Source organism: Notolabrus celidotus, chromosome 11, assembly GCF_009762535.1.
Source record: "Notolabrus celidotus isolate fNotCel1 chromosome 11, fNotCel1.pri, whole genome shotgun sequence".
NCBI lineage: Eukaryota > Metazoa > Chordata > Actinopteri > Labriformes > Labridae > Notolabrus > Notolabrus celidotus.
Window position 1 is genome coordinate 33,430,909 of NC_048282.1, and position 18,964 is coordinate 33,449,872.

General features: G+C 38.7%; 1 protein-coding gene across 1 annotated transcript in view; it reads left to right on the top strand.

Annotated features, from left to right (window-relative positions):
- The window catches only part of LOC117821541 (probable phospholipid-transporting ATPase IIA), a 54,474-nt gene that overhangs the window by 3,379 nt on the left and 32,131 nt on the right, over positions 1 to 18,964 (top strand). The window contains exons 2-12 of the mRNA XM_034695909.1: positions 742 to 886; positions 6,886 to 6,999; positions 7,116 to 7,224; positions 8,407 to 8,465; positions 10,262 to 10,313; positions 11,382 to 11,476; positions 13,015 to 13,095; positions 16,167 to 16,242; positions 16,712 to 16,788; positions 16,949 to 17,109; positions 17,867 to 18,009. Coding sequence (XP_034551800.1) covers positions 742 to 886; positions 6,886 to 6,999; positions 7,116 to 7,224; positions 8,407 to 8,465; positions 10,262 to 10,313; positions 11,382 to 11,476; positions 13,015 to 13,095; positions 16,167 to 16,242; positions 16,712 to 16,788; positions 16,949 to 17,109; positions 17,867 to 18,009 — 1,112 coding nt within the window. The remainder of the gene's footprint in view (positions 1 to 741; positions 887 to 6,885; positions 7,000 to 7,115; positions 7,225 to 8,406; positions 8,466 to 10,261; positions 10,314 to 11,381; positions 11,477 to 13,014; positions 13,096 to 16,166; positions 16,243 to 16,711; positions 16,789 to 16,948; positions 17,110 to 17,866; positions 18,010 to 18,964) is intronic.

The following is an 18,964-nucleotide window of genomic DNA, read 5'->3' on the forward strand; positions in this document are numbered from 1 at the left end:
TCACTCAGGACTGGATTCATGTGATCCTAAGCTTTTCTGACAAACATATTTGTTCATTATTCTAAGTGCTGATTATGTTTCCATTCAATTGCATCACATCATAAGCTCTAAGAGTAGCATATGGAGCGAGGGGTTGTGTTTCCAGTGTTCCATCCACACACTACATTTAAGAAAGTAACTGCTTGGGGAATTTGTAAGACATCCTGAAGAGTAGAAGTGAGTCATGTGTAATAAAAGTATTGTTTCTTTAATGCCTGGTCAGTGCATGGAGACACTTTGTCTACAACTCAGTGGTTTTGAACGTGTTTAACAAATATTTTTGTGCAGATTGAGTGTTTTATAACTCACAAAGTACAGTACTTCTATTGTTGATGAAGAGGTGACTGTGCTGTTAGACGATTTATATGGAATGGAGCCGAGGGAGTGGCAACCTGCTTCCTGTGTGAGTTAATATTTATTTTATAAACCAGATTCTCCTGGATCCTCGGCTCAGGATCCTGTCTGTTCTGCTGGGTTTTACAGCTTCAATTAGCAAAATATTAACAAAGAGATGTGACAAGAAATACATTAAAAATGGAGTCATCATAACCATGACTGCTGCACACGATCAGCCTCATAAATCTGACCACTTATTTCCTGTGTAACCGTCTGTGTGTTTTTAACCATGTCTGTGTTTGAACATACTCGTAAATGATACAAGTAATTTGACTTCTTCATCCTTCCCCTCCCTCTTCCTCTCAGGTGTTGTCCGTGGTCGAGATGCTGCGGCATGGGAGACTTCCGTCCCCGCACCGTGTGGCTCGGCCACCCAGAAAAGAGGGAGCAGAGGTACCCCAGGAATGTCATTAACAACCAGAAGTACAACTTCTTCACCTTCCTGCCTGCGGTTAGTGTCAGTCAAAGGTCACCCCCTCTTTAACCCCCTAATATCACCACCCACCTCTCAGCCTGACTCACCGTCACTCATCTGACATGTTTCCTATCAAGACAAGTTTGATCCGAGGACTCCTGCCACAGTGTCGTCATGTTTTACATCTCACTGTTGGCTGTGTGTGATGTGGGTTGTCGACGCATAGAGGTCTGTCATTCATGGATCACATTTAGGCTACAGTTTTTAAAAGCAGCAGATCTTGCTCTTATTCTCAAGAATTTAAACTCATGATTTAATCAATGAAGTATCAGAGAAAGATTTGCATACACTTTGAAGCCAAGATGGTGTATAAAAAACACCTGGTTTATCTTCCAAAAGTTCAAAACACAGATATATTCAGCTTGAAATTATATGAGTCAATGATAGAAATACTATACTGGGTAGTGGTGGGATCTGCAGGGTAACATAGGATAGGATAGGATACGATAGGAAGATGCGATAAGATAGGATACATTAGGAACCGACAGGATACGTTAGGAAACATAGGAAACGATAAGATAGGATACAATAGGATAGGATAGGATACGTTAGGACACGATAGAATACGATACAATTCATTAGGATACAATAAGATACAATAGGATACGATAAGATAGGATACGATATGTTAGGGTACGATATGTTAGGATACGATAGGATCCGATAAGATCCGATAAGATAAGATAGGTAACGATAAGATAGGATACGATGGGATAGGATACGATATGATAGGATACGATAAGATAGGATACGATAAGATAGGATACGATAGGATAGGATACGATAAGATAGGATACGATAAGATAGGATACGATGGGATAGGATACGATATGATAGGATACGATAAGATAGGATACGATAAGATAGGATACGATAGGATAGGATACGATAAGATAGGATACGATAAGATAGGATACGATAGGATAGGAGACGATAAGATAGGATACGATAAGATAGGATACGATAAGATAGGATACAATAAGATAGGATACGATAAGATAGGACACGATAGGATAGGATACGATAAGATAGGATACGATGGGATAGGATACAATATGTTAGGATACTATAGGATACGATAAGATCTGTTAAGATAAGATACGATACGATAGGATATGATACGATAAGATAGGATACGATAAGATAGGATATAGGATAGGATACGATACGATAGGAGACAATACGATAGGATACGATAGGATAGGAGACGATAAGATAGGATACGATAAGATAGGATACGATAAGATAGGATACGATAAGATAGGATACGATAAGATAGGATACAATAAGATAGGATACAATAAGATAGGATACGATAAGATAGGATACGATAAGATAGGATACGATGGGATAGGATACAATATGTTAGGATACTATAGGATACGATAAGATCTGTTAAGATAAGATACGATACGATAGGATATGATACGATAAGATAGGATACGATAAGATAGGATATAGGATAGGATACGATACGATAGGAGACAATACGATAGGATACGATAGGATAGGAGACGATAAGATAGGATACGATAAGATAGGATACGATAGGATAGGATACGATAAGATAGGATACGATAAGATAGGATACGATAGGATAGGAGACGATAAGATAGGATACGATAAGATAGGATACGATAAGATAGGATACAATAAGATAGGATACGATAAGATAGGACACGATAGGATAGGATACGATAAGATAGGATACGATGGGATAGGATACAATATGTTAGGATACTATAGGATACGATAAGATCTGTTAAGATAAGATACGATACGATAGGATATGATACGATAAGATAGGATACGATAAGATAGGATATAGGATAGGATACGATACGATAGGAGACAATACGATAGGATACGATAGGATAGGAGACGATAAGATAGGATACGATAAGATAGGATACGATAAGATAGGATACGATAAGATAGGATACGATAAGATAGGATACAATAAGATAGGATACAATAAGATAGGATACGATAAGATAGGATACGATAAGATAGGATACGATGGGATAGGATACAATATGTTAGGATACTATAGGATACGATAAGATCTGTTAAGATAAGATACGATACGATAGGATATGATACGATAAGATAGGATACGATAAGATAGGATATAGGATAGGATACGATACGATAGGAGACAATACGATAGGATACGATAGGATAGGAGACGATAAGATAGGATACGATAAGATAGGATACGATAAGATAGGATACAATAAGATAGGATACGATAAGATAGGACACGATAGGATAGGATACGATAAGATAGGATACGATAAGATAGGATACGATGGGATAGGATACAATATGTTAGGATACTATAGGATACGATAAGATCTGTTAAGATAAGATACGATACGATAGGATATGATACGATAAGATAGGATACGATAAGATAGGATATAGGATAGGATACGATACGATAGGAGACAATACGATAGGAGACGATAAGATAGGATACGATGAGATAGGATACAATATGTTAGGATACTATAGGATACGATAAGATCTGTTAAGATAAGATACGATACGATAGGATACGATAGGATACGCTAGGATACGATACGTTTGGATAAGATAAGATGGGATACGATGGGATAGGATACGATATGTTAGGATACATTAGGATACGTTCGGATATGATAGGATACGATACGTTAGGATACGATACGTTAGGGTACGGTAGGATTGGATACGATAAGATGGGATAGGATACGTTTGGATATGTTAGGATACGATACGTTAGGATACGATACGTTCGGATACGATACGTTAGGATACGATACGTTAGGATACGATACGTTAGGATACGATACGTTAGGATACGATACGTAAGGATACGATACGTTAGGATACGAGACGATACGATACGAAACTGTGAACTACACATGACCTGTTATACCAACAAGTTTACAATCCATTGATTCTGTGAAAAACAAGTCATAAAATCTGAGTGGAAACCTGTTAGAGGAGCCATTTAATTTCAGAATTACAGCATCAATATTTGGTGCCAGGGATACGATGATGTACAGCCAAAATAAAGATGATCGTCCAAGCTCCAACATCAGCTGTATTTGAGCATAATAGTCTTGTTTTCTTATTATCAGTCCTATTAACATGACCACACATTGAGTTGCCCCTGGACACACAAGTTTGGACACATTGGAGTTACTTATATTTCTAATATTTACTATAATAGGAACGTTGGATGTGCCTGTTAGGCTTCATTTGTCAGAGAACTATTGATCTCTGTCCTCAGCTACATGTTGGCAGAGTAACACGATCATTAGTCATTCATGGAAAATGAACGTCTTGTTCTAGTGATGATGTTTAATGGTGACGAGAGGGGAAAGAAAAGTTCCAGCCACATTTGGACAATCAGCTCGGCCTCCCAGGACCTGATCACATTCTTGGAAGAAGATCGTACGCACAGAAGTGATGTCTGTCAGACAGGATTTACTGTCCTAAGCTGTGTGTGTCTGACCCTCACATTTCCCCAGCCTGATTTCCATATGCATTTGCTTTCCTGACATTCAGTTGTCTTAAGATCTTATGAGTTTTTTTGAGTATGAAGAAATTTGTTTGTAAAGCTAAAGAGAAGAGAGATACGTTTTGCATTGCAAATTGGGATGACTTTTATTGACTTTGCTCATGCCAAGGATCTCTTCTCAGCTGGACATATTGCAGTGCTTATGTTTCTGTTCATAGTTTCATGTCCTCTTGTAGTCGTGGTATCAATGTGAGGATGACACATGGTTTCCTCTGGTAGTCATCTTGCACACTGGTGGTAATGAAACTGAGGAAAGCTGCTTTGTCAGTGCTAATTTGAAGAACAACACAGGAGTACTAGTTTATTAGTCCATGTCTTTTAGATGTAGTGGTTTAGTGACTGAGCAACATGTGGCTGAATAAGTTTGACTTTTCAACAGGCTTTGATAAAACATCAGAATTTATCAAGAGACTTTCTCTACAGTCAAATAAATTCAGCTATTCTTTTATATCCAGTTATACCTTCCCTGGGCAGAAATGACCAATTTCGAGGATATTTTAAGGACTAAATTAAATGCTTTTTTCCTCAATTTGACAAAGTTTTTAAAGTTTAAAGTTATTAATTTACTGGGTTTTGTCCAGTAGTTTCTCATTACACTGCAAAAACTCAAAATTAAGCAATTGTTATTGTCTGATTCCTGGTACAAAATGTCATATTGGACTTAATACAAGCCACATTCATGCAACAAGTCCAGATAAATGTCTCATTTCAAGATAGTATGTGCAAAATATAAGACTGATAATGAGTAAAAACAAATCTGCCATGGTGTAAGAAAAATATATCTGTTAAGTTTCTTGAATCAAGACATTATTCTCTCTTATTTCAAGAAACACAACAAGTAGGCACATTTTTTCACTCATTACAAGTAAATCAGGTCTTATTTTTTGCTAGTTATATCATAAAAAAAAGATGTTTATCGGGACTGTAGCTTAAATTTAGTCTAACAGGGTATTTTTCATTGGAAATGAGACAAAGACATTGGCTTAGTTTACATTTTTGCTGTGTAGGTTTTCCAGAAATATAACTGTGTTACATGAGGCCCTTTAATTCAATATAAACAATGCATTTGATGGTTCACTTCTCAAGTAATAAATGAACAGTGTGATCTGTTTTGTGTCAGAATACTTAGAATAAAAGTAACTTTTCATTCCTCAGAGCTACAGATCTCTAAAATCTTGTTTTGAACAATAAGCAAGGTAATACTCCTAGCTTCACTTAGCGGACTTACATTTAGATCATCATACTTATATATATATTTATTTATATTTATATATATGTCTTAATATGTATATAATAACACTACTAATGATAATATACAAAGGCAAGGCAAGGCAGCTTTATTTGTATAGCGCATTTCATACACAAGGGCAACTCAATGTGCTTTACATTAAAACATTAAAAGCATTGGAGACGTTCAGACAGGCATACAATAACACATAAAACAGAAAAGAAAAGGAAAATTAGAAATATATTAAAAATGACATTAAAATTTTAATTTAAAGTGGGTTAAAATAATCTAAGACAGGAAGGCAGTGGCAAATAAAAAAGTCTTAGTCTTTGATTTAAAAGAGGTGAGAGTTGGAGCAGACCTGCAGCTTTCAGGGAGTGTGTTCCAGATATGTGGTGCATAATGACTAAACGCTGCTTCACCATGTTTCGTTCTGACTCTAGGAACTGAAAGCAGACCAGTACCTGATGACCTCAGAGGTCGAGGTGGTTCATAAAGTAGTAGCAGATCAGCAATGTATTTTGGGCCTAAACCATTCAGTGCTTTATAAACCATCAGCAGGATTTTAAATTCTATTCTCTGACAGACAGGAAGCAAAATAAATACAATTATTAATATATAAATATGAATATCTAAATATAATAATAATAAAATAATGTAAATAGATGGTATTTATATTTATATGCATATCTAAATACAGCAATAGTTAAAATAATAATAATAATAATAAAAAAATATTACTACTACTGCTACTAATAATAATATATATATATTTTTTCAGAAATCGGTATATTTATAATGTGGTACAGAAACAATGAGTGTTGAATTTATCCATCTGGTCCACTATTCCCTTCTAGAAATTCATCTGTATAACAGTAACACCTCTGACCACATATTTATGAACCTTAAAATTATGTTTTATTACAAGTAAAACATAAATAAAATATTATAATGGTGTTAGAACTGTTAATTTTTTTTTACCTGATTTAATCTGAAATTTTCCCTAATGGTGTTAAAAGATGTTCAGATAACTGTTCTTGTGATGAGTAATTAAACACAGCACATGAAACTTACAGTATAATAATGTCAATTAAAATAAGTCATGACCTTTAACTGTACAGCAGTATGTGTCATGTTCAGTCACATGTGAAATAACTTTGTGTTTTTCATCCACAGGTACTGTTCCATCAGTTCAAGTACTTCTTCAACTTGTACTTCCTGCTCTTGGCCTGCTCTCAGTTTATTAAGGAGCTCCGCCTATACGCACTCTACACCTACTGGGTCCCCTTGGTATGTCACATCTCACAAAACATCATCATTATTTTAATTCTTTAGTAACATTTTGGTATGTCTTGATAGAAATGTGCTTAAGTATTGTAGCATAATAATGACATTTCTCTCTCCAGGGTCTAGTTTTAACCATAACCATCACAAGAGAGGCGGTAGAAGAAATCAGATGCTACATTCGAGACAAAGAAGTGAACTCTCAGATTTACAGCAAGCTTTCAACAAGAGGTAAAGATCAGAATAACTCTGGTTGAGTTTTGTCTGTGTTGTTTCTTTCTTGGTATACATCAGCGCTGTGTATTAACTGTAGGAGGCTGGTCCTGTTAAAACTTATTGGGGCTGGGGGAAATGGTGGGTAATTCAAAGCAGAGATGTAAAAGTGTACATAAGAGGCCTTGGTATAAAGTGCTACCAGCAATAAAAAGCAGGAGACCTCTTGTGGTTTCCATCACTTTGCTGCTTTGATGTGGCAGCTTGTTTTACCCATAAACACAATGACTGGTTGCCTCCATGATAGCCGCCCCCCGTGCATACACTGCGGTTTATTGAAACTTTATAGCCTCAGATCTTGGTGTGTTGTTTTTTTTTTTAGCATTGGAAGGAACTAAACTAGTGTTCCTCTTTGAGTTATAGACAACATGCAGATTTATTTATCAGTTCATGAGCCGTTTTGTGAACAAAGGGGAACAAAGCCACTCAAGGAGATTTATTCAAACAGCTTCATTTAACTTTAAACTCAGATTGCTGCAACATATTACAAAGAAAATGAACAAATCTTCATATTTAAGAAGAAGAAGTGAGTAAATGCAATTGATGTAGATTTATTTTATCCATCTTTTGCAGCTCAAAGCAAACGTTTAGCAGCAGATGCCGCATGAAAACACACACTCAATCTGATCAGAGCTTCATCTTTGTGCAGCTTTGTGGACGAGAGCACCATTGTGAAGCCTCTTGAACCCTAATGCATAGCAATATTAATGTGCTTTAATGTCTTACACATGCAAAGCCCGGAGGTCAGGGAGGAGGTCAGGGGTCGGTGATCTCTTCCAAACAATTTTGCCTGTTCATTCCAAGTGAAATGAGAGAAAAGGGCTCGACTCCCCCGGCATTCTTTCAAATCTGTGAGGAAAATTGCTTCGCTTTTAAATTCACGGGGGTGACTGATGAGGCATGTGGGACAGCAGTTCACTCAAAGAGGACACGAGTGTTTAGAAGCCAGATTTGATTTGAACCACACGCAGGAACTTTGTGTTCTTGCAGACCTGATATTTACTACTAAAACATTTCTCCTGATTTGTAAAGATAGGTTGCATATTTGAATTGTGTGTGCATTTTGCATATGAAAGCCATCAAACAATTCACAATGCTTCTCTACACTTCATTAACGTTTGAATTTGTTCCGGTTTGCAGGCACGGTGAAGGTTAAAAGCAGTGGGATTCAAGTTGGAGATCTTATAATCGTGGAAAAGGTTTGTTAATAGTAACAATAATAAACTTTATTTATATAGAACTTTTCTTAACAAAGTTTCAAAGTGCTTCACAACAAAAAATGCAGAAAATTACAAAGCATATGAAAAAAAAAAGCAAAACAGGACATCAGAATGCAGAGCAATATTCACAATTTAGGGGAGGAGAAATGCCTTCTTATATAAAAAGGTTTTTAGTGAGGATTTAAAAGCAGTGAAGGTTGTGGACTGTCTAATTGGTAGTGGCAGGGAGTTCCACAGTCTTGGAGCTCTGACTGAAAAGGCCTGGTCACCTCTTGTTCTAAGGGGAGATCTGGGACCCCCTTGAAAACGAGATGCTGCATCTCAAGGGGCTATCCTATAATAAATAAATTACAAATCTGGGCACAACTAGCAGAGCTGCATCCACAGATCTGAGGGGCCGTCCAGGCACATATGAGGTTAAAAAGTCTCTTAACCCTCCTGTTATGTTTGTTTCTCTGGAACTGCAATAATGTTCCTGGGTCAATTTGAGTAATTTCAATTATCCAAAAGTGTCAGAACCCCAAAAATCCCAATGCACATTTTTTAAATCTAATTTTGAACTCCATTACTAAACATTAAAATCAAGATTTAGTGCAATGGTGTTCTTTAATTCTCACAGATCATGGTCCAATGAGGATCACTCACTCGTTTTTCATGAAAATTCAAGTTAAAACTTTTTTTAATGTACATTGGAAAGTCCTAAATATCAATACAATAGTTTCACATGACATAGATTTTTGTTTATTTTATTTTTATTTTTATTTTTTCATGAAGTGATGTTGATAAATTAACACGACACCTCTTCTGTCACATAATGCCCAGATTTTTTATGCTGCATGTAGCTAGTTTGGAAGGCATATACTCCCTAAAATAGACTTTAAAAAGGGTAAATTTGACCCGCAACATAACAGGAGGTTTAAATAGTTTGGAGCCTGTCCATATAAAAGTACAAATTTAAATATATACTTTCGGCTCACAGGACTGTCAAATGTTTCTATGACAGTCAATAAGGAGTGGGCTGTTAATCTCGTGTGCTCCTCTGGTGACTGAGGTGAAAGGAGTTAGTAAAGATTTTGTAATCTTGTGATCAATGCTGAGCCTCGGCCTGTCAGACTCAATGCATGCACAACAAACCCAAACATAAAATGCCTTTAATTAGATCTCAAACCCAAATTCAATTACATCGTAGTTATCGTTTGATTTTCCTTCCCTCAGCTTGGAACTCTATTTATTTATGTTCTTTGGAGTTTTAAAATCCCTAAGTTAGTTTGAGTTTTTAGAGGACTCTCTTCTGTCTCTCTGAGGTCTGAGGACATGAAATGTGAGAAGTGAGTCCTGTCTTCAGTTTCAAACTGAGGGCTTCTCTCTGAATCACTCATTTAAGAGCAGCTGAAGGAAAGGTCACACATGTTGTCCTACACGTTTCACTAATATGACTGAGTGATTTAGAGTTATGTGAGTTACTATTTACAACCAGCGGAGGTGAAAAGAGCAGCCGAGACAAAGAGAGCTTTGGAGTTTGGAGAAAGAATAACACGTTTTTATTAGACGTTATCGACTGCTTAGGAATAATCCATGCACAGAGCAGTGTTCAGTGGGTCAGGGTCCCGCTCGGGCCACGACAACATGATTTGCAGGAGGGCTTTGTTATTTTGACTGACTGGCTGTTTGGTAACACATAAAAGTCTCAAACTTCTCTACAGTGGTGGAGGGAGGGTGAAGCATCAGGAAGTGATGTTGAAGTCCTGTTTTTCTTTCTGCCCCTCTCCTTTTAGAACCAGCGTGTTCCTGCTGACATGATCTTTTTAAGGACCTCTGAAAGAAATGGTAAACATCTGCTGGTCATTCATCCAGATCTCCACAACAGGCCGGCTGCCGGGCTGCCTGTCTGGGGAAATGACTTGTTTAAAAGGGCGCTGAGATGCAGGGATTAGCCCTTACCCGGGGCAGGAAGTCCTACAATGTCTAAATTGTAATTGGGTCCAGTACTAAACTATCACTCAAAGTTCCCCATGTTACAGGGAGGTGAGGCGGCTACTGCGGACGAGACATTGTTCTCTTTTCATCTTCGTCAGAAGACTAATTTTGTTTTTCAAATGAGAAGATAACAAAAGTAAAATCCAGGGACATAAAAATCAAATACAGAGAGAACACAGGAGACATGAGAGGAGGACGCCTCATCTGAATAATCAAATATGGATTTAGAGAAGATCTCTGAGCGATAAAACAAACTTGTTGATGTGCATTGCAGCCTTAATTTGCACATAAACAAAATACACTTAAGTCCTTTTTAAAATAACAGCCCCCTGAGGCTCTGCTCATAAACAACGCATCACACGAAGGACTTGTAGTCGTAACTTCAACTTCAACCAAGAAGCTGGATGCATCGTGTTGTTGTTGCGTCTTCCTGTCAGGGGAAGAAAAAACAACAGCTTTGTTTTACTGGAAATAGAGCCGGGTTATCTCTCTCCCATGTGGAGGCCATTAGGTCAATTATGAAGAGCCTAGGCCAGGGTTGGGCGTTTTGGGCAGGATGACGCATGCAGGCCTGGTGGGGGGATGGGTTTTGGGTGGATGCCTTCACTTCCACCTCAACAGTAACATGCAGCTTTGTCCCATTCACAGAAGTAGCTGCTCATTTATGACTCTTAAATATCTTCACTTCTCCTTGTCTTGTTTATTCACTCAAACTGAGAACAGATGTGTAGCAGAGTAAACAACACCAGCAGCATTAGACTGTTCCTTCTATTGAAACATTAAAATAATAACCTGTACAATCATGAACAGGGATTTGAATGCGCCTCCTGCAAAGTCAAAGCCTATCTATTGTTGCCCCCTAGGGGTGGATGTGTTTGTGTCAGGCGTTAGTAGCAGCTCTTGTCCTCTCCTCCACAGGCTCCTGTTTCCTGCGGACTGACCAGCTGGATGGAGAGACAGACTGGAAACTACGCCTCCCAGTGGCCTGCACGCAGAGGCTGCCAACTGCTGCTGTGAGTCCAAAAAACACAACAGAGAGGAAGTCAAGATGTAGAAAGAAATGACTGCGCTTTAACCTATTTTTATGGCATTACCTAACATCCTGATTTATGAGATAAAAACAGGTAAATGTGTGAATATCTGCCCCTGGTGTCAGATAAACAAGCCTTTGATCAGAACAGAGTAGTCATTAAACTAAGTACAGGGTGGCCTGATCTTCAGGGAATGAGTGACAGGTCAAAGGTTCACCTCAGCTCTTTCTTCAAGAGGAATTACTCAGTGTTCACTAACATTTGTGTGTTTAGGAGGAAGATATTTATGCAGATAGTTTCGGATTTGAAATGATCACACAGACAAAAGATTAAAAAAAGGTCAGATACAATTAAATGTAAAAAAGATATCATTTTAAAGGTAATATTTTATTGATTCTGACATACTTTTACAGACTTCTGCTATATATTATACTGCATACCTGCTCACCTTTAATAAGAAGATTTCTATGTGGTGTAAAGCAGTGTTTCCTAAAGTGGGGGTTGGAACCTCCTGAAGGGTCTTGAGACACTGGTAGGGAGGCCATGTGATGCCTTTCAAAAAAATATATATATAAAGCATAATTTAAGGTTGCATATTTTATCCATTACTTAAAAAAAATGTACAAAAATTGTTGCTAAATTTGAGATAAAATCATGCAAATTAAAAACAGAATTGATTTTTTGTCTGTGCTTTGTTGCTGCATGACCCCTGAGGAAATCGTGCTGCTTCTAGCCTTTTTTAAATACAGAAAAGATATGCAGGTTTTTTAGGTTAGCCTACAAGTTCTTGCATGCATACATGTGGCTGTGAGTAATATTTAACCACCTCAGGACAATGGAAAAGTCTGGGAACTATGGTGTAAAGCTTCAGCTGTGCAAACTGGCTTATTGGTTTGAAGCAGAAGAGGTCAATTCATCAATCAACCAATTATTAAACAGGAAATTTGATGATTATTAAGAAACAATGTTGCCTCTTTGCTGAATTTTGGTGTTGGGGTTATTGTAAGGTCTGAACATAGCGAATGTGAAGGAGTTAATTTGAGCTTCTGAAAAAGTAGGATTTTTGACTCTAAAGATTGATTGATTAATCTAGGTTAATCATCAGCAGATTCCTTATCTGTATTATAATTGTCAGTTAGAGTTCAGCTCAACCCTGAACTGCTGCTTTCTCCAACCGTGCTGCCTCTGTCATCTCCCGCTCTCTGGAGCCCCTGGAGACAGGATGTTATTTTAGAGAAAACAATGCGTGCCTCAGGATCCACGAGTTAGTAAAAAATACAAGAACCGCCAAATATGTCAAACAACACTGAAGATATTTATTTTTCTGAATGTGTCATAGCAGTTAGTCTACTAATTATAGCCTGGAGTGAAGCTTCAGCTATGAAATGCAAACAACAGAGCAAACACTGCGTCTGTATGGAGAGTAAATGATGACATATTTATCTGATGAGGGACATATTATCAGGGGTGGTTGAATAATGTGTATGAGTAAGTTTAATGTGTTTTTTTATGTCTTTCAGGACCTTCTACAAATCAGATCGTACGTGTACGTTGAAGAGCCGAACATCGATATCCATAACTTTATAGGAACATTCACCAGGGTGAGTGAAGCTGCTTTCAGACTGTCTGACTCCAGTTTGATACGATACTTTTCACTAAATGTTATAAATGTGATCACAGAGCTAGAGCTGGGCGATATTGAAAATTATGTTATCACGATAAAATATGTCAAATCACGGTTTCATGTAAATTTCAACGCAGATTCTTGGTCCTGAGTGGAAGTTGAAGATGTTTTGTTAGCTTGTGTCTGGGTTTAGTTTTCTGATGAGCTTCTTGAATCCATCATTTCTGACGGTGCAAACAGGAAGCGGGTCTTTAAAGGTGACATATCATGCAAAATTGACTTTTTAATGGTTCTTTACCTGAAATATGTGTCCCTGGCATGTCTACAAACCCCCCGAGAATGAAAAAAATCCATTCTGCCCCTGTTCTGATTTCTCCACCTTTCTGTAAATGTGTGTGAAACGAGCCGTTTCAGACTTCCGTGTTTTTGTTACGTAACAACAATATCCGGTCTGTTACGGAGTCAGAGCTCGGAGCTTGTTCAGCCCATAGACTGTATAAAATAATACTGAATCCCTCCTCCATTTTTCATTACCTGCACAAATGTGTGCTAACAAGGAGCTTAGGAGGGAGGCATGCTAGTTGTAGGCTGTCTTAATAAACACAAAGGTCGGTTTTACTCCCCACGTCTGCAGATTTGAAGATCTAGTGGATGATTTTAATTTATCATGGATAAGTGCTAGCGCTAGTTAGCATAGCCACATAGCTACATGTTCATAGCTGTAGCTGCGTAGCAAGACACACGTCTACATACTGACAAATAAAACAACAAGAAACACAGAATCTGTGACCAATCCTTCAGAAAAGTTCCTGCTGCCTTTCTGGCAGAGGTCGGTTTTACTCCCAACGTCTGCAGATTTGAAGATCTAGTGGATGATTTTTATTTGTCATGGATAAGTGCTAGCGCTAATTAGCATAGCCACATAGCTACATGTTCATAGCTGTAGCTGTAGAAATAATACAACAAGAAACACTAAATCTGTGACCAATCCTTCAGAAAGGTCCTGCTGCCTTTCTGGTAGAGGTCGGTTTTACTCCCCACGTCTGCAGATTTGAAGATCTAGTGGATGATTTTTATTTATCATGGATAAGTGCTAGCGCTAGTTAGCATAGCCACATAGCTACATGTTCGTAGCTGTGTACCAAGACACACGTCGACATACTGATAAATAAAACAACAAGAAACACTAAATCTGTGACCAATCCTTCAGAAAGGTCCTGCTACAGGCGCCTCTCCGTCAGGATCAGATTCTGGATCAGATTCAGAGGGTTGAAGTAACGTGATCTCTGAGCAGCCGTGTATATTCAGCCAACATGTAAACATTAGATCAACGTGCTGGAGAGCCGAGGCACATCCACTTCCGGAGGGGGCGTGGTCAGAGGGAAAACAGAGTGTTCTGAGGAGGACTGAAGAAGAGGACTTTTCAGGCAGACCAAAATCTGATTTCAAAGTGTTTTTTTTAGCATAAACTTTAAAGACATGTTTTGGGGACCTCTTAGACCAATATATATTGATGAAAAAAGCGTGATATGTCACCTTTAATGTAAAATGAGATTTAAGTGAAGTTTTAGCTTGTAGATTCTTATTTTTTCAGGTTGAGGTAATTTGCGTAATTTATATTTAAATTTACAACAAAGATATATCATCATATCATCATATTGTATTCTGTGTATCAGTTTTGTAGAGTATTGTTTTGAGTTGTAATCTCCCCTTTAAGATTACTAAGGGTTACAGGCAGAGTAGTATTGTTTCCCACAGTGAAGTGAATGCATCACGGTTATTCAGTGTTCAGTTGTCCTACAGTTGCGGTGGACATTAAACGTGTTAGAAATGCCTCGTGCTCTTCCTTTACACTGCAAAAACTCAAAACTAAGCAAGTGTTCTGTTACAAAAACACCTTATCGGACTTCATATAAGCCACATTAATCTAACAAATCCAGAAACATTTCTTATTTTAAGATATTAGACATCAAAAATCAGACCGGAATTGCTTAAAAATAGTAAAGATTTCTTACCCCATTGGAACATATTTTTTTACTAATTTCAAGGAATTCAGACTTCATTTTTGGCATGTAAGACCTTAAAATAAGTAATTTCCAGGTAACAGTTTCAGGTTACTTTATTTGTACCCATAGGTAAATTTGTTTTGAAGCCAGTGAGATACAGATCATGACTTACAGAATTACAAAACAGATGTAACATGAAAGAACACATGGGGTGAAAGCAGACTACTTTAAAAGTGTCTCCAAAAAATAACTCCAGTTTGTGTCAGCGTAAGAAGATCTGGACTCCAGACTTAAAATTAGAATTTTGAGTCTGTATCAGCAAATAAATTTGGCTTAGATTAAGTCTGATGAGATTTGTTTACTAAAAATAAGACAGAAACACTTTCTTAGTTTTGGGTTTTTGTAGTGTACCCACATCCTGAAAGTATATTCATTGAAGTGTATTAAGTTAATAGTTAGCGCAGAGTCGACTCAGTATCAGACTAACGACTCTGCTTTGAGCTGGTAGGTTTTGAGTTTGTCTTCAATGTCACTTGTTTCAGCTGTGTTTACATTCCGCTCCAAACGTATTTAAGCCCCGCCTACCTCTCATCCCGCAACATGATTGGCTGGGTTGCAACTAGTGTTTAAGGCTCACTAGCACCTCCTCCCTTTCTAGTGGTTAGGGGGTGTAATTACAGGTTTATTTATATTGAATTTTATCGAACATTTAATATATTTATATCGAGAAAAATTATATCAGGATAATTACCGTTGTCGAATTATCGCCCAGCCCTACACAGAGCCATTAATAATTACGTAACACCTACAACAACATTGTAAATATCACTTGGTGTGGTGAGAGCATGGTGGATCTCTGCCCCGTCTGAATGAAGCTTTTGAAACAGTAACAAAAAGACATCTGTGTCTCTGTGACAATCCCGAAGCTGAAGCATGCGCTGTGCTCACAAAACTTCTATTTAACAAAGATAACAATCATAATAATGTACGTCTCCCCCCGCCCACTCATCAGTCTTCATCGTTGTTGTCTCATCCGTTACAGGAGGATGGAGACCCCCCAGTCAACGAGAGCCTGAGCATCGAGAACACCCTGTGGGCCAGCACCGTTGTCGCCTCTGGTAAATAACACCAGGACCAGTCTTTGCTCTTTAGTGTTTTTCTCAGAAGTGTTGCTTCATTCTCAACTGTTGATCTGAAGACTTCTCACACACACACACACACACACACACACACACACACACACACACACACACACACACACACACACACACACACACACACAGAGGAAATAATGAGGCAGTCAGACATTATAAATAGCTGTGGGGCAGGTAATTATAATGGTTAAAAAGTGTGCTTCTTCCACAGGAGACTTGAACCGTGCTGTCATATGTAATCCATTAAGCACTTAAGAACCTGCATCCTATATTCCTAATGACATTCATTCATTTGAAAAAGTCTCCTCATGTCATTATTATAAGTCTGGGAAACATCATCCTGACGTTCCGTGTTTTATGTGGTGCCTTTTATTAAATTGACCTGAGGCTGCTTTTTATTTTTTTTTACGTCTTTCTCTCTCCCCCACTTTAGGCACAGTGGTGGGGGTCGTGATTTACACAGGCAGGGAGCTGCGCAGTGTCATGAACACCTCCAACCCACGGCACAAGGTACAGTAGTGCGAACCGGAGCTTGAAAACAATAGGAGGATATATTTGAATGTACCCCTTATAGATTCATGTCCTAACTTCTTGATTTATGTATTTACTTTGACTTTGGACAGTTTCGGTTGATATGGCTCATAATGTTTGCATCTCTTGCTCCTGCTAGGTGGGTTTGTTTGACTTGGAGGTGAACTGTTTGACTAAGATCCTGTTTGGGGCCCTGGTGGTGGTGTCACTGGTCATGGTGGCCCTGCAGCACTTCTCTGGCCGTTGGTACCTCCAGATCTTTCGCTTCATACTCCTCTTCTCGCACATTGTTCCCATTAGGTATGTCTCAAGATGTACTATTTCAAATTATCAATCTTTATTTGTATAGCGCCAAATCACAACAAATGTTATCTGAAGACTCTTTCCAAACAGAGCAGGTCTAGACTGTACTCTGTGTTATATTATTAACAGAGACCCAACATCAAGACAGGATAAGATCCAGGCCCATCTTCCAGACAGGACTCAGTCTGATCTCACCTTAATCCACCATGAGCAGAGCACTTTGCAGCATTTAGCAAGTTACAGTGGCAAGGACAAACTTCCTTTAACAGGCAGAAACCTCCAGCAGGACCAGACTCATGTTAGACACACATCTGCTGAGACCGAGATGGGGTTGGAAAGAGGGATAGAGAGAAATAAGAGTGAGAGAGAGAGATGATAGTGGTGAGACAAGTAGAAGTAGTAGCTGTTGAACTCTGAAGTCCAGAATGTCCGTATCAGCTTGAGTCTGGAAAGTCCACAGCAGGAGGATCTCTCCGACAGCTCAGAGAAACCTATGAGACAAGGGAGCTCAGGGACTCTAGAAAGGTCATGGTTAGTAACTTTTAATGGGACAGGCAGAGTTAAAGTATGTGATTTGGGTGAGATAGGATCCCAGTGTGTCAGTATGCCAGTTCACCAGGCAGTCTAAGCCGATAGCAGCATAACTAAGAGCTGCTCCAAGCCTGAGCCAGCTCTAACTATAAATTATTATGTTTTAGTTTCCTTTACATTTGTGGATGTGGGAAGCTAATGGAGTGTTTATTCTTTGGTGCAGTTTGCGTGTCAATCTAGATATGGGAAAGATGGTTTTCAGCTGGATGATCAAAAAGGACTCCAAGATCCCGGGGACGATGGTGAGGGCGAGCACCATACCTGAGCAACTCGGACGCATCTCCTACCTGCTCACCGACAAAACAGGTTAGACCGCAGGAAACGCAATGAACGGACGCAGCATCCTTTATGCAAACATGCGTCTGTTTGTGTGGCCTAAAAACTCACAGAAGAATAAAGAGGGTTTAAATGAGAGGTTGTAGTGCAGGGGATTTGCTAAAGAAGTATCCAGAAGGACAGAGTAAAGTCATTTCCTTCCTTAGTGGGGGTTTCTCTGTGGTTGGGTTTTCTTGCTCCCAGAGACCTGCTACTTATTGGGCCCTTAAATCATAAAAAAGCCCAAAGTCTCTCATCTGTACGCACCTCCAGAGCACAACACCTCCACCAGTGCACTTCCTCAGGCGCGAGGTGTTACACGTCAGATTTACAGCCCTCATGCCCAATAAAATGATCGCCCATTTCCCCCGTCCGGAGCGGGATAGGGCCGGTGGGGTCTGCAGGTCAGGCTAATGTACGCGCAAGGCCCCTGAAGTCTTTTTGATATACTGGAGGAAAACGCTTTTAAAGTGAGTGTGAGGATACAGAGGTTTGGTGTTGGAGGGAAGGCTTCTGGATCTCTGAACATTTTCCATTAATCACCATATGTGACACTCAGAGTCTGTTTCAAGATATGGATGAATGTTTGGAAACCTCAGCGTGTGAGAGAAGGAGAAAAACTTCTACAGATATCAAAGCAAAAATCCTAATTCCAATTTTTCCCTTCCTGACACTGATGTGATTCCTTGATGTCAGGGTTGGCCTGATACTTACAACTTCAGCACCGGTGCAATAAAAAGAAGCATTATCTTCAAACAGCTGTGAACTACTTATCTGTATGGATATGATTTCAATGCTTAAATTGCTGCGGCTCGTCTCTGTACACTGACAGAATCCCTCCCAAAAATTTAGGTGAGCATTTAGAAAAAAAGCTAAGCTAGTGTTGGCAACATATTGAAGCCAAAGTATGTTAGAAACACCCTGCTTTGTTTTAGATCTTGTTTTA